Source organism: Glycine max, chromosome 10, assembly GCF_000004515.6.
Source record: "Glycine max cultivar Williams 82 chromosome 10, Glycine_max_v4.0, whole genome shotgun sequence".
Classification (NCBI taxonomy): domain Eukaryota; kingdom Viridiplantae; phylum Streptophyta; class Magnoliopsida; order Fabales; family Fabaceae; genus Glycine; species Glycine max.
In genome coordinates this window covers 45,611,098-45,638,680 of record NC_038246.2, presented here as the reverse complement: position 1 = coordinate 45,638,680, position 27,583 = coordinate 45,611,098, and the positions used below count along the sequence as shown (strand labels likewise).

The following is a 27,583-nucleotide window of genomic DNA, read 5'->3' as shown; positions in this document are numbered from 1 at the left end:
TTGCCTCGTGAGCCTCCTGAAGTAGTCCTTCCACTTTCTCTTCTTACGGTACTTCTCTTCCAAGTCCTCATCCGAGGCCGTGGAAGAAGAAGTTGAAGTTGTTGAGAAGAGGTTGTTCATGTTGGGCAAAGAGTAAGGGATGTTATTGCTGTTGTTGTTGTTGTTGGGTTGTGGAGGGTTTCTAGGGTTGGTTACTACTGTTGGAGAAGTGATTGTGGTTGTCGTGGTGGCATTGGTTGGTGGTTGTGGTGGTGAAGGAGATATGATTGTAGGGTTTGTGGACGGAACAGTGGTGGTGACATAAGAGATTGGTGTTATGGCACTTGGCCTGGTTGGGGGTGGTAATGTTATTGTGTTTGTTGTTGTTGTTGCTGTTGCCAAAGTGGGTTGTGGTTTTGGCGAGTAAGAAGAGACTGTGAATTGATTCTCAAGAGCTTGTAATTGATCAAAAAATTTGTAGGTTTTTCCCTCGTGTTTCCCACTTCTGCCCTCTTTGGTTCTTTTGTGGTACTTGTACACATTCTCGAATTTCTCCTTGCACTTCTTAGCGCTTCGGTGGTAACCCAGTTCTGATAGTTTCCTACACATATATAATAGAGAGAGAGAGAGAAGAAAGAGAGAGAATGATCAAATTTTATGATCATCATCATATATATCCATTGAAAATTGGAAACAGTGAAAATAAAACAAAAAAATAAAGCTACTTCTTTTCACTTAAAGAAAGGTAAAATTTTAGACGGTCTTGCCGTACTAATAAAAACATGATGGTAGTTAATACCTAAAAGAGAACTGAACAATAAATAAGACGTACACAAATCAACCGATCATATGAAGGGATGAAACCAAGAAATTAAGAAGAAGATAAACTCAACAAATTAAATTTGATTGAGCAAATCCTGCAGAATACATGTTTAACTCTGTCATCACAACATGATTTGTTGCAACTATATATGGACTCGTTATATTATTCCCAAAGGATTTCAGCTGAATGATTTGAATGGCATCTGGGTAATCTTATTACTACGGAATCTAGGAGTATGATTAAATAATTATTATATATCTAATTATGTATACTAGAAAATATAAATTATAATAAGGTACCCCCGCTCCCTCCCTAGCCTCCCAAATAATTCATTAAAATAAAAAATAAAAATCCACTGACAACAAATGGGTTTCACAAACTGATTGGTTTGGAAATTGAAAACGAACTCATAAATCTTCATGCATGATCTTGAAGAAGCTAGCAAAACAAAGTGAAAAGAAAAAGCTGAATAGAAAAAGATGGAGGAGAAGCTGAGGCACACAAACACAAAAACCAGAAAATAAACATACATGAATAGTGAATTATATAGTTATATGTGTGTTGTGTACCTTGCAACTTCTTCCCAAAGTGGACCCTTAAGACTTGAATCTCGAAACACAACATCCATATCGGACCTTATCTTCAAGAGAGCCAAAGTTTCTTGGCGGGGCCATCTGTTTCCACCGCATGAGTTGTTGATCTTATTGTCACCTTCTTCTTCTTCTCCACCACCCTCTTCTAATTTTCCTTTATTATTATGATTATTATTCTCTTCTTCACCGGAATTCGCATCCATCATAATCACCTCGCCACCGCCATGCGCCGCCACAGCCTCACCGGACGACGTTTCCATCACTGTGGTAGTGTCTCCAAGCTCCATAGATAGATAGAAAGAGAGAGAGATGTCCCTACCTAGCTAGCTAGGTAAGCAATATTACAGCAGCTTGAGAAAGAAAAGAAAAAGGGAATATATCAGAAAATAAAGGGAATAGTATCGTCTTTCAGGGGTTTTATTATGCGCATGGAGAAGGGGACCCTTTTGGGAGGGTTGAATATAATAGATTTGTTTATTTTTAGGTGGTGGGATCTGTCAATTTCATCATAGAAAAATAGAAATATTAGCCTTTGATTCAGCCTCACTTAACTTTTTCTTGCTGTATGTGTGTATGATTATTATTGTTCTTATTATTTTATTTTTGTTGATTAGGGCTGTGGAATCTTCGCCTATTTTTTATTTTTTTTCATTTTTCATCGACTCTAAAAAAAAAGAACACACCATATTACAGAGATGAGTGGCTTTGGTTTGGGGTTCTCTCTTAATGTGTGTTATACGTAAGTGCTGGAAAAAGCAAAAGAAAAGCGAAGGGATAAAATTATAACATGGATCCTTTAAAGGAGAAAATAATAATGATAAAAATGGAAAAGATAATAATAATATTAATATTAATAAATTCTTTTCTATACGTATATCATATATATTTTTGAAAAATTTTAATATATGTAGTAGTGGGAACAGCCTGCAGATAGGGACGATGTAGATGATAAGTTGGGCCATGTAGGTCAGCTTTGCTTATTGGGGGCTTTTGGATTTCAGTGGCAAAGGATAAATTGAAATTACCTAATTGCCCCCCTTGAGATGGATATCATTGACCATTAATTAATCATACAACTCTCAGTCCCAAGTTTCCTTTAACGGCTGTATAATGACCTTAGCCTTCAGGCCTCAGGGGGATATACTTTCAATTGTTTTTGTACTTATCATTAGGTGCTTTTACCACATCCCTATAATGCCTGTGAAATTGAATTAAATATGTCTAAACCTAGAATTTTTTTAAGAAAACCACTAAGAAGAGATACGATGAATAAAACAAATATCTTATAATTTATATCTAGAATGATCTCTTATGATTGTTCAGTTTATGCACTAAAATTAAACCCATAGTCACATTATTAACTTATTTTTGCATTTCTCAATTAGTTTAATAAATTATTTATGAAGGATATTTTACAATTAGATTAACTTAATTTTAACAAATGTATTTTTTAAGAATATTTTCAAAAATAATTTTCTTACAAGACATTTTAATTTTGATTATATTCAAGCTTGTAGTTAAGAAATTAATACTAATTAGGCGTTGTTATCAGGTGTCCTTTTCTTTTTTGTAAAGATTACTAATTAAAATCTATTTCATATTTTAGTAAATAATTTCAATTATTTAAGAAAGTAAATATTAAATGTTTTTTTTTGTTTCTTTATCCATAATATTTAAAGGAAACGCATTCGTTAGTATTTTACTAATTTTGGTCAAGTTAGTTGAAGCTGATGAATTAATTGTCTTCTTATATGATATGAATTAATTACTTTTGGTTAGATAGATCGTAGATGTAGGTCACTTTGTGAAGGCAAAGACCATTCATGAAGGGAAGTAACCGGTGACAAATTCAGTTAGCTACGACCTAACACAATAAATAGAATGAATTTTTCAATAATTAATTATCTTCTAACGCCTCATGTTTCACCAATTATTAAAATTTGTATTAGGGACCATCGGCTACGGTGTGTACAATATGAGGTGATTGTACATTCAATGGTTATCACTAACTATATAGTTATTGAGTCAATTCTTCCCTTTTCTTCTTCAATGTGAATAAATGTCCAATTAGATATTAGATGTAAAAGAGGAGAAGGTGATAAAGTGAGCTTTATTTTTATATTTTGTATTTTTTTGGATCTAAGACTTCACCATTAACTTGTAATGACCCCACAACGTGCTTCAACGTGGTAGACTTTATGAGCCAATATTATTTTTTTGGCATTTTACCTGAAAAGAAAATTGTATGTTTTTAGAAATTGAACTTGAATCGAAATGACCGTTTTGTTCAGTTCGTCTTCCATACAAGTAAAGACCAAGTATACAATTGTACAAATATTTCTAAATTTAGAAGAAAAAAAAAATTAAATTATGAAAAATATATAATTAGTTACATGGAATTCCAAAAGAAAATATTTAAATCGTAAAAATACATACATAATTAGTTAAAATTATTTTAAAAATTGGTTAAAATATATAACACGTCTCATTCTTTAAGAAAAATATAGTAAAAAATATAAGCCCCTTTTAAAAATATATTTTAAGTTAATATATATAAATATTATATCAATTTCCATTTATTAAAATCTATAATTTGTCTTTTAATTAAATAAAATATTATCAATTTCATGAATTTATAAATGAGAATTAACCTGATTAATGATACATGACTCTTTAAAGTATGAATACGAATATTTACTTTGTTGAATTCCTATAAGATCACAAGGTATTAAAAGTATAAACATGTAAAAATAAAATAAACTACATTATATATATATATATATATATATATATATATATATATATATATATATATATATATATATATATATATATATATATATATCATGTGGTTAGTCTTTGTCTATCTCTCTATGCACATGAAATTGTAAGTGTCTTCCTCTCTGGTGGTACAGTTTTTGGGTTACGGAGACTAGACATATTACTTAGTAAATGAAGGATGAGAAAAAAAAAAAAAAAAACGATTTGGCTCAGTTTGTTAACCTCTAAGATCTTCTAAGTAATTATTTGGCTTAAATATCAAGGACCATATTTTTTTTATAGGAAAATGTCAATGGCCATGAAAATACAATTTTCTTATTAAAATATAATTTCGTTGAAATGATAAATACGTATATGTGTATTATATGCATACGAAGAACCGCGAAACAAAAAATCATTAGAACTCAATTATTGAACGGATGACATGGATCAAGGTAAGATATAATGCCAAAGATTGGGACCCGAATAATTAATTATTTATAAGCGCATTTATCACCATTTTTGTGTTTTCTTTCCTTGTTTCTTTATTTTTAATAGTTTGCTTTGAAGTTATTAATATACCGCCGCAGTAGAATATGTTCATAGCGCATACTATAATTTAAAAGGGAAAAGAGAAAGTAAAAGGAAAAGATAAGCTAGAAAATTAAAAGGGTATGTTAGTACTTGATGTTGAAGAGTGGGAGTTGTAGGGGGAGAAGTAAGGTAGGTAAACATCTATCAAATGATGCAAGGTGTGACACCATGTAAAAATTATTGCGGTATATAATGAATCATATTATATGGTTAAATAATTGAGAAGTGAGTGAATGAGAGAGAGAGAGAGAGATCATTTCCTTTTGTTTATGTACAATTTTTTTATGCGTATGTTAGCTGGTTTGTTTCGTATTGTCGACCCTATTGTGCGTTGTAAATACACAAAAAGAAAAGCTTTTCACAGCCAATATTATTCCGTGTGGCTTTTCCCTCTCAATATATTAGCCCCTTGTTTTATCTTTGAACCACCTGCATAATGTGCATGCATATGAAACATTAATTGAGGGTAAAGGAATCTACAAAAGTTTCGTGGCAGCCAAAAAAGAAGACATGAATCATAATGATATGAATGAACCCATAGAAAAGAAGTGGGAGTTTAGGCAGAGAAATTAACTTTAGTCGCAAGTGTGATAATAACATTCATCCTACCACATCAAATAATCGCAAGGATGGAATATAAACAAAAATTTTAATCAAGAAATCAACAAAAACAATGAATGACAAAAAGACATTATTTTCTGTTTAAAATAAAATATCGAAACATAATATTTAAAAGAATAAATAAATTTTAGAAATCAATAACTAGTTTTTCACCAAGACAATTAATCAACTCTCGTATTTTAGAATTCAATCATGGATTGTATTGAATTTTTTTTTATATTAATAACATTAAAATTCACAATATTTAAAGTCATTATTAATTGGTTAACAATCTTTGAAATTTAAACTCTACATGCTGATTAAAGTAGAGTGTAACTAAATTATTTAAATTTTCTCATTCTTAATGTCTCATGTAATTAAACATATCTCACGTTTTGTTATTTTTATTCTTTATTTTCTTAAAATTATACTTATTAATTAAGTTTAGTTAATCTTAATTTTTTAGTTATTTACACAAAATTTTATATTATTATTATTTAACAACGATGTGTCCGCACGCTATTACCTATAAAATGTTTATAGAATATATAAAAATAAAAATAAATATTTTATTATTAATATTTAATTCTTTATATACTTTGGTCTTTTCAAATATATATACAAAAGTCTATTAATATGCAATTCATCACCTTAGCTTTGTATCTAGCTCATATATGCAAGTTTTGCCTAGCAAGATAATAGTTGATCTTATCATCCTTTATAATGAACAAGCTAGGATTACCTCTAGAGTTGTTAAAATTGGCCGTCGTCTGATATGATACAATATAATTTTTATGAGTCACTAATTTTTTGATTCGTCCTAATTGACTCAATCTCGTTTTCCTTCTTTTATATATTTTATAAAAATAAATAAAATATCGTATCAAATAGATCTATTAGTTTTTAGACTTTTTATCAAATCGACCTGACCTATTTGGTTAATCAAGCCGAGCCAAATCAACACAATTTCATTTGGACAACAAAATAAGAGTATGACTTGTTAGGTCTAATTAGTCAAGTCTTTTTTAACAACTCTAGTTATCTTTAGGAGTATAATCCTCGTTGTATTTAATAGAATCATCACTTTATGATATAACATGATGGATAGTTTTACCTTGCAAGATAATAGTTGACCCCTAGCATTATTATCCTTTGTCCTATAAGATGGACAAGAGTAGAATTATAATCTTAACTACTTGTATTTATATAGTGTTTTGCGTGGGCGTTGGATCAAGTGAATCCAGATCGCAGACGGTAAATCTGCAAACACGCTGAAATAGACTATAGAGGTTGTCAATGTGCTTGAAACAAACACCTCCGTCCAGTTTGCAACCATTCACACTTAAGTATTACAGTGCTTTGCAATTGTGAATGACTTGTCTTCAACCATTGCCAACTCACCTTCTATCTTTGTCTAGACGGTTCAAGAGCGATTAAAGTTCAAGTCCAATGTCCATCTACGTGACTAATTAACGTAGTGATCAGTTCGACTAATCACAAAATAAATTTTGTTTTATACAGTTCATACATAACTTTCGATCATGCTTGTCGACCCTTGTTGGTAGGTATAGAAATGCCAAGCTATATAAAGAAATAAGTTCGTATGCCCGATCTGCTTTTTCACTTTTGTGAAAAATAACTGGAATTTGCTTAATATTTTTTTATCCGTGTATATCTTTATGACAAAAAAATTGTACGTACTTGATCTCTTAATAATACTTTGCTTATACACCAGACCTTTTTATATTCTCAAGGATTCAATCGTATCCAATATATTAAATCCACCCTAAAATTTATTAGCTAAACTAATTATGGGACGGTAGATGTAACATTTCTAATTATTGATTTCTCGGTGGCTCATATTTTACGGTATTTCACATGGTGATATATCACTGAATATTTTTGTTGGTTAGAATGAATCTTCTATCAATCAGAACTCTTTATAGATAATCCTTTCCGAGACCTCTACAATCAGTTATGTTTGTTTTTAGGATCCATGAATGATCCCACAAATCAATAAGGGATTTTTCAACGTATTTTATTTTCACTCACATACTTTTTTATAAACTTCTGAGAAGATCATTCATCCCATAATTTTATAGGATATAAAAAAGTAATTGTATTTTGTCAGCATAAATAATACTAATGAATTCTTTTAAGTTATCCTTAACTTACTGTCTCATATCTATACATTCTTCCAATTCTCTCATTCTGATGTAATTTGTCTGAGATATTATATTAACGTAGTTATTAGACAATAGACATAAATGATTAATGTGTTAAAATTAAAGTTGAATCGTTGATTATTATTCAAGTTCAATTCTTGACAAAAATAATTATTTATTAGATTTTATATACTTATTTTTCGATCAAATTTTAAATCAGGTAGATTCATTTTTTCTAATGAACTAGATGAACAATATATATATATATATATATATATTAAGAAGACCCTTAAAAACATTAATATACAATTAAGTGAATTAACAATTTCTATGTGGATGAACAATATTCTCCCTATATAACTCAGCAGACATTAACCTTGCTAGCCTGGACAGTTGCATGGCACAACTATTACCTGATATGTGCCTTGCTGGCTGAGGGGTGATGCTTAACGTGGAGGGCATGTGATGTGAATGCTCCCAGGAAATTATGTCTTCCATGTGGTTTAACCTTAAAATTTATATGGCTTTTACTCAAAACCCCTACCATATGCTTCTCCTTTAATTTGTTAATTAGCTCAATTGTCAAATAATTATTATTCTTATGTCAATTGTGGTGAACATGTATAACCAGAAAGTAATTAATAAATTCTGAAAGGAGAGTCACGCGTTGGATGATTTGTTGATCCAATCGCAATCCTAAGTGAATATATTATCATATAAGACTAATGATCAGGATCGGTTATCTTTCCGTGAAGGAAATTTTATGATTGTGACCCATTAACGAAGGATTACATAAACAATTGCATTAATATCATAATTTTATCTAATCATGGTCATTTGGGAGAGATTCTTAATATATATGGAGCTTGATCATACAAAATAAACAATGTTTTTTGAACTGATACTACTAATTGCCTCCCGTCTGGCTTAGTGTTAATCATTAAATCATGGAAAGGTACCAGGTAATTTCCATTCGGCATGTCCAGAAACGCAATGCGCGCGCGCACATATACTGGTCTAACTTAAAACTATACTCAGAATAAAGAAAGATAGCTAGGGATATTGTTGAATTAAGATAATGGTGGAGATTAGTCATTTGTTATGGAATTGATAATAATAACGATTATTTCCAACACAAGAAAAAGCTTCTAACTAGAAAGAAAGAGATTGAGTTGGAGTACTATCCTTATTTATAAATTTTTAAGGATATTAATCTGTTGTGTGTTGACTTATAATAAACTATATATTATCTAGATAACTAGTGTAATATATTGTGTCCTGTTAAATTTATAATTTATATTTTTTTATTATTGTGATAAATATATGTATCTAAATTTTTTATAATAAATTTTATATTTATACATATTTTATATCATTTTAATTTATATAAACATCTATTTTAAATATTACTACCTTAATAAATATATTTTCGTTTTATATAACTTAGACATAAAATTTTAATAATGAAAATATTTTAAAATATATTTTATACCTTTTAGTTTTTTAAAATAATGTTTTTATAAAAGAAATAAGTAACTATCATTAATTAGTACAAAGATAAGATACTTATGTATATTTATTAATCTTATTTTATTCTGACTAGCGTCACACACACTTTTCTAGAGTGTTTGTAGCTATCATTTTTCAATGAAAATATTTTTGGAATTTTTTCTGTATCCCTTTTCTCTTTTAATCAATTATTTTTTATATTTTTTGGTTCTAACTTGAATTTTAAAATAATATTATTAGTAATTTAAAATAGCCCTGCATTACAATATAAATTATTTATCATAAAATTAAATTCTAATTTATATGTTCAAAAATAGTTTTTTTTTTACAAATTTTAGTTATAATAATATTATTATATATTTATAATTATATATTTATTATAAATTTTAGTTATATAAAACAAACACGTATTCTATATAATGTACAGGATAAAATACCAATTTTAGTGTTTTACATATATTAAAAAAATTAAACTCGTGGATATATTAAGTTATTTGTTGAGTTCAGTTCTCGTTTGAAGTAATTAAAAACGTCACAGTTAAGTTAATTAATAGTATTATATAGAAAGCCGCCAACAATTCTATAATTCCCATAGTTTAACGATTCTGTAGCTTTTTAGCTTACCTTCATACCCAAGGCGTCGTCTAGGCTGGCAACTAGGACTGTTTAAACTTCTACGTTTAAGGCTTTAATTAAGCTAGGATGTTTTTAGGATACGTTGGGAGAGAGATATCTTAAATTTATCTCAATCAAAATTTTAAGATTACCTATTTAAAATCAAATTGAATAGCAATTCTTTTCTTCTTAGGCTCCTTCGTTTGCAGACAAAAAAAAACACAAAAAAAAACATTAAACAATAAAATAATATAAAACCCATAATTTTACACACTATTTTAATTTAAAACTTTCATCTTTTTTTTTTTTTCTTTTCACTCGATTGAATGATACCTTGGAACTCAAGAAACAAAGACACAAACCTATAGAACAGATTTTGTTCGTGGGAAAGACATTTTAATTTATAAAAAAAATAAAAAGCTAGAATCTTGTTTGAAATATTTTGCCCAACGTAGTCATAAATAAAGGTTGGTATAGACTTATTAGTCATTATGAAGTTGTAAACAAATTGCCCGTGACGGAGACAGTAGCAATACGTAGGAGTTTCAATTCATCTCAAATCATGTTATTGATACAAGCATGACTGAAATTGCTATATTGACGATAAATAACAAAAATGATGGAATAAATTTCCTTAAATTGATTTGGCAATTCCCAAGATACATTAACCGATTAATTTCAAAGATGCAGCAGTACATGACAAAGTACATTCAATTACATATTAACTCCTATTTAATAAGAATAAATTAAAGATGCATATATGCGTTATGTAAATTAAAGTGTAGTGATGCAACATACTACTGTAGTTTAGACTTTAGAAAACAGGAGATAACTATTCGCATTAATAATTTCCTCGTCTTTAAAAGCAAAATTAATTTGAAGCTCCTTAATCACTGATACATATTCCATCTATTAGCGGTGGATAATATTAGCTAATTAATACTTTCAGTTATGCGAACGCTATCACTTAGCTATATTATTAAAGCTATCAATAACTTCAAATTAGAATGTGTTAGAAAATTGAGAGATTATTTTTCAAGTTTCATGTTTCCAAAAAGGTGAGTACACTGTAAACATCACGAATATGAGGAGATCAAACGGAGGACATAATCCAAACGTAAATTTAGTCATTAATAATTCTTTTGCTTCATATCTCAATTATTCTGTTTTGAGTCTTGAATAAGCATTAACCACTTAAGGCAATTAACTAATCCTCCTAAATACATTAATTAAGCTGCAATACTCTGCAAGATTGTCAATTAACCTAATCTTTAATAATTGACTTGAAAATGCTCTCTTATCATTTTTAAGAATAAAATAAAAACAAGAATAGGGGCTAATGCAACTAATCAATGAGAAAAGTTCATTAGTGCCACAACCTTTTGGTGAACAGAAAAACACATTTTTTGTATTGAGCTATTGATTCAATTGGGTTAATTTTTTAAATATAAATTTAAAGTCGAAAAAATTGTAAATATTCTTACAAAAGAATAAAGTAGTTCATATAGTGCACATGCATCTCCCTTGCGCCCACCAACTGTAATAAACAGGTGAATATTTATTTGTGCTGTCAAATTTGAATAGCATGCTTAAGCAGGAGAAAATTAATTACACACAGAAATGGTTACGGCATTGGATGGTGCTCTACATATACGTACCGAGATAGCATTATTACTTTTGTAGCTAGTGTTTACATAATTTAAGGACCACTAATGCATGTTGCTATTTTCTTCCTTGACATAAATCTTAGGAGGATCAAGTGCAGTGTCGAACAATTTAAACTTGAAGGGACCATATGTTACTGTTTGGTTACCATTTGAAGCCAAACCAAGGGTAGGTCATAGATTTGGACCCATCCACATGATGAAACTTTGGGGTAATGATGTGTTGCTTCAACAGTCACTCGTATATATACCAGATTAAGAATTATTTGGTTTGCATTAAAGATAACAAAAAATGAATGAAATAAATAGTAAAATAAGATGAAATTTATATTTTTATCCTTTATTTTATTTGAATTTTTTCATCTCATAACACTTTCATTTCATTTTATTCTACCAAATGGACCCCAAGAGGAATTTTATGCCAACTCGAATAAGTAATTTTCAGCTACCTTAGTTTGCAGGGCTGTGCTAGCTAAGCTATGCATTCACTCACAGAGATACGGAATTTATTGCTTGATAATGTGAAAGAGAAACAGAAAATGACGGTTTCCATCTTTGCTATCGTTATTTTTTATTCAAATGAAGTAAATGCATGTACAATGAGTTTGATTCTGGTAAGAGTTTGTGTAAATTTAAATAACATTAAATTTTCACGTGAAAAACTAAGAATGATTTTTTTTTTTGGTGAACCTGAATGATTTAAATTAAACCTCCTTTGTACAAACTACTACTATTATTTAATGTGGCATCTAAATTAAACTTCCTATATTTTTTAAAATACTATGTTACACGTCTTTTTTTAATATTATCGTGTCATCATTAAAGCTGTAGAATTCACTTTTCTGTTTTCATTTAAATTAATTTACATTATTTCTTATTATAGAATTTTTTTTTACTAAATTGAATAATCCGCCTAGTTACTCCTCTCAAGTTTTAAAATTTGATCGGGTTAAATTAAAGGTAACATTAAGTGCTATACCAACTTGAATTTGTTCAAGCTGGATCGAGTTATCTTGTTTATTACTTAAACAACAAAAATGAAAATAGAAAAATTATAAAATTATAAAAATTGAAAGAAAATTATTTTCCCAAGTTAGAATTATTCTGTAAAGTATGTATCAGTTTAGAAAGAGAAACCGTGTTAACATATCCCTGTTTTTATTTCATATTTTACACTGAATATGTTTATATAATGTTAATGAGAAATCAAAGAAATTACATTTAAAAATAAGCACATCTCTTCTTGCTTTCATGATGCCGATTATACTGAAGTTGAAAAAACTTGCAAATAATGTACCAAGAATAGTTTTTGGATAGCTACTAAACACTAAAACCACGAATGGATTACATACATAAGCGATGAAACCCAATAAAAAAATGATACAGTAACGGGTTATATTGAGAGTTATAGGTTATTGCTTCCTGCACTCCCTTTTTGCCTTCTGGAATGACCAATCCCAAATGTAAAGTTAAATTCTGAAATGCACTTTCTTTCGGCTGCCATAATGACTAATCCATAATGTAAAAAAAAAAAAAAACATTATGGAAAAAGTGCAGGAGGCAATTTGGGAAGTGCAGGAAACAACAGCCAGAGTTGTGTTGTGCTTATCTTTCAAAGGATGTACTAGAATATGGACCCAGAAAAAGAATATGATGTTCTTGGTTTACTTTTTTCTTTTGGATACAGTAAGGGAAGAAAACAAGACAAACCGAGAGGAAACTACACTACTGCAAGAAGATCCCGAAAGTTATCTGCATGTTTTGGTTTACTTTTAAAAAAAGGATATAATTTTTGTCAAAAACAAAATAAGAAAAGGCTATTACTATTTCCACTCCCCTGTATAACTAATACACTACCATTTTGATTTTCTGAGGGTGCAGGTATCAAAAAGGGATTGCAGGAAGTAAAAGCCATATTTTCTTCGAGAAGCGCATATACCAGCTGAGTTATCGGAAGTTGAAGCCCAATGAGTGGCAAACACCAATAGAGCCTTTGAATGGCCTTTTCTCCAACCTTTGGGTCACCTATAGAAAAGGTTAGGGACATGCTAGGTACACCCAACAATTAGGTAAATGGACAAAATTGTCCTTGTATTAAAAAAATAATTTCTTCTTTCGGAAGAAGGTTCTTCCGATAGAACAATTTATTCTACCAGAAGAACCTTCTTCTTCTGAAGAAGCTACCGGAAGAAGTTCTTCCGGTAACTTCTCCGGAAGAAGGTTCTTCTGGATGAACAATTTGTTCTACCGGAAGAACCTTCTTCCAGTAGCTTCTCCGAAAGAAAGTTCTTCCGATAGAACAAATTGTTTATCCAGAAGAACCTTCTTCCGATAGCTTCTCCGGAAGAAGGTTCTTCCAGTATAATACAAATTGTTCTTCCGAAATTATTTTTTTTGTTCATTCACCTAATTGTTGGGTGTACCAGCAATGTTGTTGGGTGCACCTAGCATGTCCCAAAAGGTTAGAACAATCCAAACCAACCTTGTACATACAATAGGAACTTGGGATTGGTAGCTAGATCAGTTTAGTTCATGGTGATGCCCCATTTCAACCACTATTTATTTACCCTCTGTTGGAGAAATCTCTATAACCAAGCTTTTTGTTTTTAATGAATGGAGCAACTCAATCCAACTCATCTTCAATTTGTAAAAAAAAAAAAAAAAGGATTGAATTAGGTTAAACTCATTTTGTTATTGAATTAAAAAATTTAACCCAAAATTCAATCTTACTTGGTCAATCTGATTAGTGGAGTTCATCCATATAACCCAACCAAACTTATAGACATTTAAATAGACCCATAAGATTTGACCCATTCTAACATCTCTAGAAGATGTATGCATGGCATTTTTTTTTTGACACAGTATGCATAGCATTCTACTTGTGGTGGTTTAAATCTTCAAAGACGATGTTTTAGTTCTTGAAAGTTTAAACTAAAGGCACGCTTATGATTAGTATCCTAACACACAATAATGCATAAAGTTCACATCGTAACATATATAAAAACTAAAATTACTTTAACTCGTCTCTGTGATAATCTCAATAAGATGGCCATTATTTTTATTTCATTGAAGAAATATATTGTTTTAAATAGCATGTCTTTGTCTGTGGTTTTGAATTTATAACCTTAGTGCAAACTCTTATTTTATCAGGCTAGGTTAAGTTGATGGCCGTTCGTTATTAAAACCAAAGGTCACTTTCTAAAATTGTATATAATTTATAAATAAGATAAAATCCGTATAGCATTGATAAGTTTAGTTAATATTAACACTTAAAGGAAATATAAGATTAGTTTAGCGGTGAAGAAAAAAATAAATAAAGGAAAGGTCATGAATTCTGATTCTATACTAGCAAAAAAAAAACTAATGATATTAGTAATTAATATTTATTTATAAATAATAAATAAATGAAATAAATCTCAACTCTCAAAGCGGCTGCTTAAACCCACAAAAGCCTCCATTATTATCTTATTAAGTTGACACCTAATATGAATTGTACAGCTATAATTTTTTTTATGCGAGTACAGCTATATTTTATTTCAAAGTATAAAATAACCGTTATCAGTATACGTACAGTATATCTTAATTAAATTCTTGGTCTAATGAAAAAAAGGTTAAATTTTTGGTCAAAATTATTTATGAACGAAGCAAACGATGGGCCAATCCATTGACAAAACGCTCCCACAGAAATGTGTCTCGTGAAAAACGCCTTTTTCGCGTATTGCCCCTACGTCGGTGTGTTGAAACCAGAAACCAAGTTGCAAACATCTTCCTTTTTAGAAATAAAATGAAATGATGATGATTCATGTTTATCCATATATATTTTCAGATACTAGTGTTCTATTACATAAATATTGCACAAATGGAAGCTGCGTAAATAATAGTATATAAATTTAACTAAAAGTCAATTATAAAGCCACCATCTCATCGTTGTTTTTTTTTGTTTTGTTTTCAGTTTGAATCACCCTACAAGTTGACTTACTCTATTGTGTTAGAGTTCCTTTAAACACTTTTAAAATTTCCAATCCTTGCAATATGAAAGGATTAATTTGTGTGTACGAATACGACCACTCCTGTTGACTTTCATCTACAAATGCATTGATTCTATTAATTTGATTGTCGGATGGATCATAGTCCCATTACACAAATTGCAATGTTCTTCTTCTTCTTCCTTCTTTCAATTCTTTTACATGCCAACTACCGGAAATTTACTAGAGACTCCGGATCATAATTAGACATTATATTATTTACCAGCAACACATGTTAAATCAAATAAAGTTGAACTCATTAATAAAAAAAGAAAATAAAGTCGAGCTTTAATTACAAAGAGAGAAAAAATTGTATTTATGACTGAGCAATAAATGCCATAATAACAAAAATGGTATAACGTTATAAACCGTCACAATTGTTAGATAATTGAATTTTTAAGCATATTATTAGAGCATGCCTAATAATGTATGTAGGGAAAACTTTATTAAAAAAACAGTAACTTTTTTTTTATAGAAAAGAAATATAGCACCTATATCAGTTATCTTTACACCTTAAAGAAATTAGTCAAACAGTTAGTTGAAGGATATTGGTGTTAATGTCATTGAAACTTACTATAATCACATTTAAAACTAAACTTTTTTCCAAAATACTTTTTTTTAATCAAAACTTGATATCATAAATTTTTTTTAAAAAGCCATTAATCTTAAGGAGTTGTAATTGAAAGATATTTGTGAGATTTGAGTCTAATTTTTATTTTATTTATATTTATAATTGAATCTGAAGATAGTATACATGTTGTAAAATCAAAAGTATAAATTCAGCTTAGTACATCAAAAAACTTACTTTTCATTATATTAATCCATTAAAAATTATAGACATTGAACTAATCTCTTGAAAAATTCAAACGTCATAATATCAGTCTTTTATAAATGATTTTCAATAAATAAAAACAGCTAATGCCTAAGAAAAGTAAGAAAACGAAGAAAATATTTTAAAGTGCGATAGTGTCAAATACATCGACAAAAATCAGCCTGACGAAATTAAAAAAATGGGATAATATTCTCTTCAAAACCAAACTGTTATCTGAGCTCCAATTGGTTTTCTAATCCAAATTTTTTATTTGAAAGACAATGACAAATTAAGAATATAGAATCATAGTTCCATCATATACAAGTTGAATGATTTTTCCTCTGCTTACATGCCTACCTTTGTTCAAAGAAAGATCATGGATGTAAGACATGGGGTCAGTTTGATTAAACTTAGAAAAAAATGGTTTTAAACAAAATATTTTTTAAAAAAGTAAATAAGATTTGCTTCTTAAAAAATAAAATTAAAAATTAAAAATTTTAGATTAACAAATAAAAATAAATAAAAGCTGTGTATTTTATTTTAATAAAACTAAATATTTAATTGTTAAATAAAAAATAAAGTTAAACAGACGGGTCCATAATAAGACTGCAATATCTGTTGAGATTGTAAACTAGGCTCAAAGTACAAAGTGGAAAAAAGATAATTCTATTATAAAAAAATATAAAGCTTTTTTTTTTAAGTTTCTCTCATGTATTATCTGTCAGAATTCATTTTGTGCGTTTAGAGTTTCTTATGAATAACGATTTTTTTAAACTTATATCATAGTATATTTACATTTTGTGAGTAAAAAATGTAAAATATAAGTTCAAAAATTAATTTTGTTTACATAAACTCATAAATTGCGTAATATATGAAACTCATACTTATCTGTAAATCAAATTTTCTCTTGCTGCTGCCCTGTCTGTGACTTGACTGACTTCTATGCAGATCAGGACATCCTCCCAATCCTGGATAGAGTATAAAATCTTTGCTATACCAAAATATTTGTCTTGTAATAAAAAAATGTATACATTCAAACTTTTTTACTATTACATTCGATTGGTTATATTCGAGTTAAATTTTTTGTTTTGGCGGCTTGTAGTGAACACTTGATACAAGAAATGAAAAAACAAGGAATAAAAACGAAATAAAAGCATTTAAAATTATAAAGGAAACAAAAATAAAATTAAAATGTATATTTTTTAAATGAAAAAAGTGAAACGATTTTCTTCTATTTATTTTAAACATGTATGCTAATGATAAATTAATTTTTTTCATCATTATTTTTTTAAAAAATTATTTTTTGATATAAAAATCATTTACTCCCGAATTAATATATTTAATTATTTTAAAAATATATCCTAAATAATTAATTGATACTAATACACTTCCTTTATTTTTATATATATAACTCAATTATGTAATTCACAAACATCAACAAATACATAGAAATAATCATGAATATCTATGATTGATGTCTGCTTACAAATTTATTAATAAACTAACATTAAAACCTATGTCCTGCACGGATTTTAAAAGAAAAAAGTAAAAAATAACAAACTGAGTAATTTAATAAAATAAAAAGAATTTAAAAAATTGTAAAACCAACACGTGATGGTAACCGATAATTTTAATAATACAATTAATAGCAAATTATATATTCTTAATCAATAAAAATTATTATTATGAATTTAAGGTGATTTTTTTTATAAAAAGCAATAAATCTACTATAAAATAATGATTTATAGTTATTAATTAAATATGAAGATACACTATTTATTTGTTCAAAAAATAATGTCACAATCACAAACTGTTGCGTCCCCATCTTAAATCTCCGTATACCGCATCGCATGCTATCCGACCCCCTCGCAGGCAGAGCGTGAAGTGTGAGCACAGCACCCACATCCCCCACCACATATCGTTAGTCGGTTACCTTTTGTAGTAATAGTAAGTTCTATAGGTCAACTGTCAAGGTCAAAACCGTAATTTCCGCAACTTCACAATAAAGAAATTCATTATTATACCGTAAGACCAAAATCGGTGATATCTAAGATAAAATCTTAGTAGTCCTTCAGTAATTTAGGTAATTTTAGTAATTAATAACCAATGTTAACTTTATCATTATTATTTTTTCTTGTACTAGTACAAATTTATTGCACTTAAAAACAACAATAAAATTATTTGAAATGTTGTACCTAAGTTAGGTTTTATTAATATTTACAATTTGACTAGGAATTTATGATTAATAATATTAAAGGTAATTAATAGTAGCCCTTTTAAAAAAAAAGGTAATTAATAATTAATAATAAAGCACTTTTGTTTTTACTACGTGTTTGTGGGTTGGATTTAATGAAGGCATGGAGTCCGCGTCTCGTCCAGAGTCAGCCTTTGAGTTAGAGAGAGAAAGAGAGTTGTGAAGCACAGGATCTAAAAACGTGTTATCTGACAAGACTTTGGAACATCACGGTTAGTCAGCTACCTCTTCATCTAATCTATGATGCACCTTCTGTGATGCCATGTTTATCAACGCACCTTTCTTCTGTTAAATTTCTTATCTTTTTTAATTTTCTCCATTTATTCTATTTTTTCTTCGCCGAGATTAGGGTGTGGGAAACTTCGAGACCCAGGTGTTTTAAGGGTATGATTTGTATTCTTTTGATTCTTTTTTCTTCTGGGTTTTAATTTTTTGCTTTTGGAAGTTTCTATTTTTTTTAGTCTTGGACTGTTGGTTTATAAAAATTTATTTGGGTAGCCCCTGGTTTTGTGCTGTTTTTGGTGTGTAATTTTGGGAATTTGCAAAAAACAAAAGAAAATAATAAAAAAAATTGCGTTTTGGTTCTAGAATTCTTCTGGGTTCTTGTTATGTGGTTAATAGTAAAGTTGTTGTTTAGAGCTGTGATCTATTTTTGTGCTCTTTAAAGATCTCTTCTTGTTCTTTGATCTCTGTGTTTTAGAGAGACGACCTTTATTTTCTTTTTATGTGCTTGTGTGTCTATACTCATGTGCGTGTGAGGGGTCATTTCATTCGATTCGCGACCTTGTAACTTCCCGGTCAAAATCAAAGGAAAGAGGAAAAGATAGACTAAAATTAGGGCAAATATATTCCCTTCTACAGTTACATATAGTTGAAGTTAATACAAAATAGAATCTTTGGTATTTTTTTTTTTTTGTTATTTTGTTTCAATTGCTCTTTTGTTAAGTTAGATTGAGGACTAACAAAATCAGGTTTAAAACTTGTTTCTGACAAAAGGATGGAATTTTAGGTTGTTTTAACCTTTAGGTCCATGTGGGCGCTTTCTTTTTATGAGAATCTTTAGTTTTATTTTTTATTCATTCCACTTTGTGCTTTACCCTATCTGTCTTCCTTCTCTTTTGTTTCTTGATCACTAAGCATTGAAGATGGAATTTAAAATAAAGTTTGGTTTATTTGCAGCTCCTCACTTTTCAAAGGTTTCAGTTGTGACATCCTCCAAGTGACAAGAGTGGAACATTCATTCCTTTAGTGGCACTTTGGTTATATATTAAATTCTGGGCTGTGAGTATATTAGAACAAATGTCCTTCCGCAGTATAGTTCGTGAAGTAAGGGATGGATTTGGAAGCCTATCAAGGAGGAGTTTTGAGGTAAGGCTTCCTGGCCATAACAGGGGCAAGTCACGTAGTTTGGTCCACGAGTTGCAGGATCAGCCACCAGTTATACAGAACAGCCGGTGGGCTAGCCTTCCTCCTGAGCTTCTTCGCGATGTTATTAATAGATTGGAAGCAAGCGAGAGTACATGGCCTGGTCGTAAGCATGTGGTTGCGTGTGCTGCCGTGTGCAAGTCCTGGAGAGAAATGTGCAAAGAAATTGTCAGCAGTCCTGAATTCTGTGGGAAGATTACTTTCCCTGTTTCCTTGAAACAGGTAAGACTTTTTTGTGCCTAAAATATGTTTAAAATAATTGCTTCAAAAAAAGATATGAAATTTGTACCATGACCGAAGCTTACATTTATATGCTTGGTTGATTCTTGTTCACAGCCTGGGCATAGGGATGGACCCATCCAGTGTTTCATCAAGAGAGACAAATCTAAGCTGACATACCACCTCTTCCTTGGCCTTAGCCCTGGTAAGTTTCATGCTGTTGACACCTATAACATATATGGATTTATCTAATAATCTTGTTTTGTGATTTTTTTTATTGTATAATTTATGTACTTATGGCATTTGATATGTGTTGACTTTTCCCCCCTTGTCAATCCAGGTTGAGGTCATCTTTGAATGTAGAATTTATTTATGTTTCCTTGATTTTCAATTCTGCTAAATTGAATACATTGTTCATTTCTTTTTTTGGATTGGTAAAAAGTGATGGAATCAAGTGGTTGTTTTCTTGTATTGATAGGCCTATGACGTTGGAATGCAAATCTACTCAATAAATGCAACCTTTGTTACAATAAACTAGATCTTACTAACTGCTTCCAAGTGACAGTGGGAATTGCCTGCCCGAATTAAATTTTTATTGAAACTGAGTTCTTATTTGTGCAATTTAGATATCTGGCAAGTGTCACATATGATGGTCAAATTCTTTGCTGTGGCCCACGTATGAGTTTCTTCTGCTTATTTATTGAAGTTTATGATAATAACTAAGGTTTACCAAGTTACTCAAGGATTGGGTGTTGATGCCGCTTCATGCTTAATTGCTTACTTTTATTGTTTACAAATGGTCATATAATCCATTTAAATATTCAACCTTGCTGACTAGGTGTATTTATTTTTTCTTTTTGCTTGTTCACTTCGCTAATGTTTTAGTGGTGGGTGATGCATGTCTATGGTTTAGGTTCACTATAATTATGAGCAAATAGTTCATGCTTTGTGGTCTATCCTACTTAATGTATTGGTTCAATTATTGCTATGTTATCATAAGTAATTCCTTATTTTGAGTTGACAATTGTGTTGATGTTACTATATGCTGTATAATTATGCATCTGGCAATTTTATGTTCCTGTCAGTCATTGTCTTTGGGACCTGTTTTGGACTCATAAGTCAGTTCTGCTCCTGCAGCCTTGCTTGTTGAAAATGGAAAGTTTCTTCTCTCTGCAAAACGGACAAGAAGAACAACTTGCACAGAGTATGTTATATCAATGGATGCAGATAACATATCGAGATCTAGTAGTACTTATATTGGAAAACTGAGGTAAGACTTAATTTTGGGTACTCGTTTGGGGCTTACTTGACATTCATTTTTGCACTTACAATCATTGACTTGTATAATATCTTAGGCTATGCATAATTGTTTTTCCATAATCCAAGAAGTTGTGCAAGAAATCAATTGTTTCTGTGCTTTCTTGTCATGATGTACTTATACTATATTACATTTTTCTTGTTTCAGGTCTAATTTTCTTGGCACCAAGTTTATAATTTATGATACGCAACCTCCCTACAACAATGCTATGCTGTCTCCACCTGGCCGCAGCCGTAGGTTTTCAAAAAAGGTTTCTCCAAAGGTCCCTAGCGGCAGCTACAATATTGCCCAGGTCACCTATGAGTTGAATGTCCTTGGTACTAGGGGGCCACGAAGGATGAATTGCACAATGTACTCAATTCCTGCATCATCCATGGAGCCTAATGGCGTTGTCCCAGGCCAGCCAGAGCTCCTTCCCCGTGCCCTTGAGGATTCTTTCCGGAGTATATCCTTCTCAAAATCAATCGACAATTCAACCGAGTTTAGCAGCTCTAGGTTCTCTGACATAATGGGAACTGGCATTGAAGACGAGGAGGGAAAGGTGAGACCACTAGTTCTCAAGAACAAGTCTCCAAGGTGGCATGAACAGCTGCAATGTTGGTGCCTCAACTTTAGAGGAAGGGTCACTGTTGCCTCTGTCAAGAATTTTCAGCTGATTGCCTCAACACCGCCAGCAGCCGTTGCTCCTACAGGAACAGGACCTACACCATCTCAGCCAACACAGTCTTCTTCTGACCCTGACAAGATTATTCTTCAGTTTGGCAAGGTTGGCAAGGATATGTTTACAATGGACTATCGATACCCCCTTTCTGCATTTCAGGCTTTTGCCATATGCTTGACTAGTTTTGACACAAAACTGGCTTGTGAATAGTTTCAAGAGATATGTGGTAAGAAAAATAGGATTTAATCTCCATTTTAGATATCTGTAGGATGTTGAAGCTTTCATTAAGTCATTGTTCTCCCCATGTAAAGTATGCAACAATCTCTGCCCAGTGCACCTTTTTTCTTTTGCCCATTGCCCTTTTTCTTTTGAACATGTTCCTTTTTTCTTGCCATTGCTCTTTTCTTTCGGACAGTCAATTTAGTATGCTTTAAAGTTTGAACTATCTTTGTCAAACTTTGATGATGTAGACTTCCATACTTTGTATAAAGATGTAATGAAAATTTAGTAGCATTCAATTCCTGTTTGCTCTAATGCAAAGAATCTTAATTTCACTTCGAAGACTTTGACAGGTACCAATGCACAATGCCAAATACCGAAAATGGCTCTAGTTTAAGTTATGCTATATATTTAAAATCGGGCACTAAATATTTTTGAGATTTTAAGGTGAACAGAAGAAAGAGACTAGATCCATAGAAGTGTGACAGACTGACAGTCATCACAGTGCTCTAAAGAAAGAATTGATAAGATTTTTTAACAATTGTAAAGTCTAGAGGTAACTTAATATTAAAGTAAATGGCAGGTAATTAAGAAAAACTGGAGAAATGTGAATTTGGTATTATTTTTATTTTATTAATTGAGATCTGCTCTTCTCAGAGCTGGATTGGTATTGAAATGAAGAATATGAAAGAACAAGTTCTTCGTGTAAAGGAGTGAAGACATTGCTTTGCAAAGGTTAATCCACAAAAGAGAGAAAAGTGCGTTTCAACTTTCAATAGTTGTATTTTCTGTTGAAATGGTCATGAAATTGGAATGGTGTTACAAGAATCGGATGAGAACCAAAAAAAATGTTGAACTATGTATTTTGTCCTCGGCTTCCAAATCCTTGCTCATTTTGAGCTTAGTTTAGAATGCATTTAATAATATTTCCTTTGTTTATAGAAAAATAAGTCTTTCTCTTATTAAAAGTAAGTAAATTTGATTTTGTTACAGTTTTTTTCCTACCTTTTAAGACTTAAACTCTCAAATTCTTATTTTATACTTAATATCTTCACAAATAAAATCGACTAACTGTATGAAACATTCTTTTACTCGAAATCATCAACTAGAACATCAAAATTTATACAAAATAAAATAAATTTAATTTTTTTTCTCTTTAAACCCTAATCCCATGTCTATAAATCTTTTAATTATTATCAAATTTCATCACAATTTTTTTTCTTAAATTCTTTATAAATCCATACATATTTGGATAGAAAATAATAATTTAAAGATTTTAGGTAAAATAAAATTGATGATAAAATTAAATATACTTATTTTTAACAATTAAAAAATTTAGTTAATAAAAAAACAATTGAAAAATCAAAATCTCACAATTCAAACTAAAAAATAAAATAAAAATGTAAGTAAGCCAAAGTTTGCTGTATAGGCCAGTTTTCGTACATTTGTCGTTTTATATGTTGACTTGCCAAATTTTTGTTTGGTGCTTGATTTCTTTTGTATTTCAATATTATTATTAAGGTGTTGTTGCTATGATATTATTTTTATTGCCGCTGCTTACGAAGTGGTACAGCTAAAAGAAAATCTAGTTTAATCGACGCAACTTGCATTGACACCCCCATTCAGGTTTTGATAACGGGAAGAAAAACTATAAACATAAATTTACTTTTTATCATATCTCATTTTTATCTTTTTTTTCTTCTTTTTCTTCTGTATCTATTATTTTTTGCATCACTCATGCAAAGAAAGATAATGTAATGTTGAGATGTTGGATGGAGAAAACTTGTGCAAGAAAGACAACATAAACTCCACCAATTATCATCACTTAACGGCAATTCTTTTAAGAATATTAATACATATATAGAAAATCCAATATTATAAACTTCATTTGACACTTCCACTATATTTCATTTAAATTTTTGCTTAGATTTTAAATGTTAAGAATGTATAAACAATGTTTTAAGTTTAGTTTTTAGCATATAACTTTATAATACTATGTTTCTTGAATATTATTTTATGTATTATTTAATTATTATTATATTTATATTGGTCAAATCATGCATGAAACCATAAATCACTATCATAAACGCTAATTTTAAGTGCAGGATTAATATTTGTAAACTTAAATTTGAATTAAACTTAAGTTTATAAATTGAATTGAATTTGTAAAAGTATATACGTCTTAACTGCTTCTATAAAATTTAGTTTTTAAGCAAAATTTTATTCTTTTTACAATAATAGGGGAAACACGTATGTAATATTGCACCTGAAAACAACACCCCAAGCATTCTAAAAAACATTCACCCTTAAACATACTTTTGGAGATAACTAAATATAATTTTTAACTAATTTTTGTCTTAAATATATTTTTGCAACATTTTCAACGCAAATCAAAACACATATGTATCCTAAAACATTGTTTTTTAACATTTGTAATTTTTTTTAAGTTATCGCACTTAACTTTATATAGTCATCAACATTGAGACAATTAATATAAGTATTTATCAAGTGCACAGCATATTTTATTATATTGGTATATAGTGATTCTCATCCTATCAGATCAATATCGTATCCAACCATATCAAAGTGAAAGTTGTTGCGCAATAAATTTTTTCCAGGTTATTTGATGCCTACTGTGCCAGTATTTCAAAAATTGGTGCAACATTTTGCAAATAATTGATATGGGTCATAATTACTTCATTGAATGTATTAATGGCCACGTTCCCTAAATTTGTCGAGTTTTTGCCAACATACTGCTAAGATATAATGACCATCCAAGCCATATAGTCCGAGAACTAGAGGACTAACTTAGAATCCCATATACATTAGACCTATACACTTGGATTAGTCCCCTTTTGATTAAAAATATGTATTGTGGAAGATTATTAACTAGCCCAACAAATCCATTACATAATAATTATAGAATACATCTCCTAGTCCTCAGTCATGGAAAATCTCTCTCTTTTTTTTCTTCTTTTTATACAAACCATTTAAAATAAACTATTTTATTCACACATTACAACCTGTGATACACATAGGAAAACATGGTACATGGTACATATGCACAAGAGTGCAGGATCGAATAATTTTTTTGCTGAGTTGAGCATCAAATAGAAGTAGTCTAGAAAGAAGTGAAATTTGTGAAAATACTTAAAGATTCCCCTAGATAATCTCATACCCTAAAGTCTTCGAAAATATCATCCTATAATTAATTAAATAGAAAAGATGAGAGCATACCCAAAATCTGTTGAACCCCTTGACAGACTTACGAGAAGTGAGCACTGCTAGCTTGCATATATATCACCCCTAACTAGTTCTAGAAACTTATGATATTATGATGTTGTTTCATGTGTGCACTTGATGTGATCATGGAGGTTGATGTGCATCCCCAGACAGCAGCAACTCGAAGGTCCTCATGGTTTACTATTGGAGTTATAGTAGCTAAGAAAACATGGAGAAAGCATGAGTTGAATGTCTCTTCCATCTCCATTTCCTCCTCCCCTTTCTGGATGTGGTTCTAAATGGATGCAGGGTACATTGTATATAAATAAATGTAGTAAAAGGCCACGTGGTTTTATGGGGTTCAGAGCAGAGTCTATAAAGTATGTACTACCAAGAGCTCCCTTCGATTCGGTGGGTCTTAAAAAACGCTAATCAATTAAATTTCAAAAAGAAAGTTAGGTTAAGAATTAAGATGTACACAGATTCAAAAGATTTTTTTCCCTAGACGGAACACTTACAATTTAACCATTAATTTTAGATATAGAATTGTGTTAAATATATATAAAACAGGCGCCACGCAAAATACAAGAAACAAGCACAAGAAGCCCAACAAATTGAGCCAATCACCTATAATTATCTTATTCAATTTGAATAACATTGTTTCAAGTAAATAATATTTGTGGTTTAGATTTTTTTTTCTTGGACAAGAATAAAATATTAGGTATTTTGAACTTATCATTGTTGTCATTAATTTTTGCATGATACAAAGGTCGACTTTTTTTTTTTTGTAAACTAAAAAACTTGAATACATGTTACGTAAAAATTAACAGGGACCATGCATATATGATTTCAGATTAGTTAATAATTTCTCTCTTTGGAGACAATTTTGTTTAAGATATTGTCAAATATTAAATATAAATACCCCTCTTAAATGTAATTTGAACAGTAGTTGTAGTTTTTCATGGCATGTGGGTGGCTAGCTTCTTCCACGTTGTGGGAGCCTTCTCATGTAATTTTTGTATAGAATTTGTTTTACACATTTTAAAATTATTAGATACACGCTAGCAATATATTTGCTAATCACTTTTTTAATATTTTTTATTATTGACTGCTTATTTTTTTAGAAAATACCCTAATTTTTTTATTTAACCTCATAAATTTGTAATTTACAATAAACTAATAGAAGAAAATATATTAAATAAATCTGTCATCATATTGGTATGGTTTCACTTATTTCTAAGTTCACTAACCCATGCATATTATTTTTTTTATGAAATGTTTTCTTACTCGACTTAGAGTTAAACTTGGTCATTGCATTCTAACTGAAAAAAATGGAATATATTTACTCATTATATAAATATTAAAAATAGAAATTATAGATAAATATTAACCTTCGGTAAAACAAATTTATGGTATTTTTTAAATGACATTTTTATTGCTAATTAAAATAAAAACTCAATTATAACTACATGTATGTGATCAATTAACATAGAATTGTTTCAGTTTAATCAGAGGTTTCCAACTCTAGCTTAACTAATGAAAAATACATATAGTCTAAAAAAAAAACTCAATTCTAAATAATTTTTAAATTATGCAAAATTACTCTTTGTAATTTGTATATAAATATATTTTTAAATATTCCATCCTCCTTCCTAGTAGTCTAGAAAGAGCGGTGCCTATCAATAAATAAATAAGGTGGGCTACCCGCTTCTGCTTTAAACAGTCATACAATAAATAGAGACTGCAGGCATAAAAATTAATTATCTTCGATCATTAGATTTTTTTCATTGTACAATTTTATTTTATTAACGTTGTGCAATTATATATTTGACATAATTCGCTTTATTTAGACTTAAAGTGTACCAAAAATAAAAACTGAATAACACATTAAAGATGGTAAAAAGAAAAGTTTACTAAATATTAACGTTTTTCTCTTAGGTTACTTGTAACAAAATTAACCTCTTATCACAACCGAATTTTGAATGACAAAGCTCATAGTGCTCTGAACAAATAAGCAAATAAAGTAAAAAAAGAAGTAAATTTTGATATTGCTGACTGCTGAAACTATAAATTTCCTTTAGCATGTGGTGCATTGAATTTTATTTTATTTTTTAAAAAAGGCGAAAC

At 29.8% G+C, this 27,583-nt stretch overlaps 2 protein-coding genes across 4 annotated transcripts in view; one reads left to right on the top strand and one right to left on the bottom strand.

The window, feature by feature from the left end:
- LOC100780577 (trihelix transcription factor GT-2) overlaps positions 1–1,889 on the bottom strand; it is a 3,460-nt gene extending 1,571 nt beyond the window's left edge. The window contains exons 1-2 of the mRNA XM_041006224.1: positions 1,372–1,889; positions 5–580 (exon numbers count right to left, since the gene is read on the bottom strand). Of these exons, the coding sequence (XP_040862158.1) occupies positions 5–580; positions 1,372–1,682 (887 nt within the window). The 5' untranslated portion in view covers positions 1,683–1,889. The remainder of the gene's footprint in view (positions 1–4; positions 581–1,371) is intronic.
- A 16,583-nt stretch (positions 1,890–18,472) lies between these two features.
- On the top strand, positions 18,473–22,554 carry LOC100810531 (tubby-like F-box protein 8-like). 3 transcript variants are annotated; one of them, XM_006588421.4, is made up of 6 exons: positions 18,473–18,604; positions 18,742–18,776; positions 19,572–20,039; positions 20,154–20,241; positions 21,174–21,306; positions 21,502–22,533. In XM_006588421.4, the coding sequence occupies exons 3-6, from the start codon at positions 19,692–19,694 to the stop codon at positions 22,223–22,225; spliced, it is 1,293 nt and encodes a 430-aa protein (XP_006588484.1). In that variant the 5' UTR covers positions 18,473–18,604; positions 18,742–18,776; positions 19,572–19,691; the 3' UTR covers positions 22,226–22,533. The 3 variants fall into 3 exon arrangements, with proteins under 3 accessions (XP_006588484.1, XP_040861552.1, NP_001242014.2); XM_041005618.1 differs by having other exon boundaries at positions 18,494–18,776; NM_001255085.3 differs by lacking the exon at positions 18,742–18,776 and having other exon boundaries at positions 18,516–18,604; positions 21,502–22,554.
- Positions 22,555–27,583: the final 5,029 nt, after the last annotated feature.

Excerpts from the sequence above, each read along its gene's own strand:
- LOC100810531 (NM_001255085.3), top strand. The coding sequence starts at position 19,692 with ATGTCCTTCCGCAGTATAGTTCGTGAAGTAAGGGATGGATTTGGAAGC. Across the intron at positions 20,040-20,153 it reads TCCCTGTTTCCTTGAAACAG|CCTGGGCATAGGGATGGACC; the intron begins GTAAGACTTTTT and ends TCTTGTTCACAG. Across the intron at positions 20,242-21,173 it reads CTTCCTTGGCCTTAGCCCTG|CCTTGCTTGTTGAAAATGGA; the intron begins GTAAGTTTCATG and ends CTGCTCCTGCAG.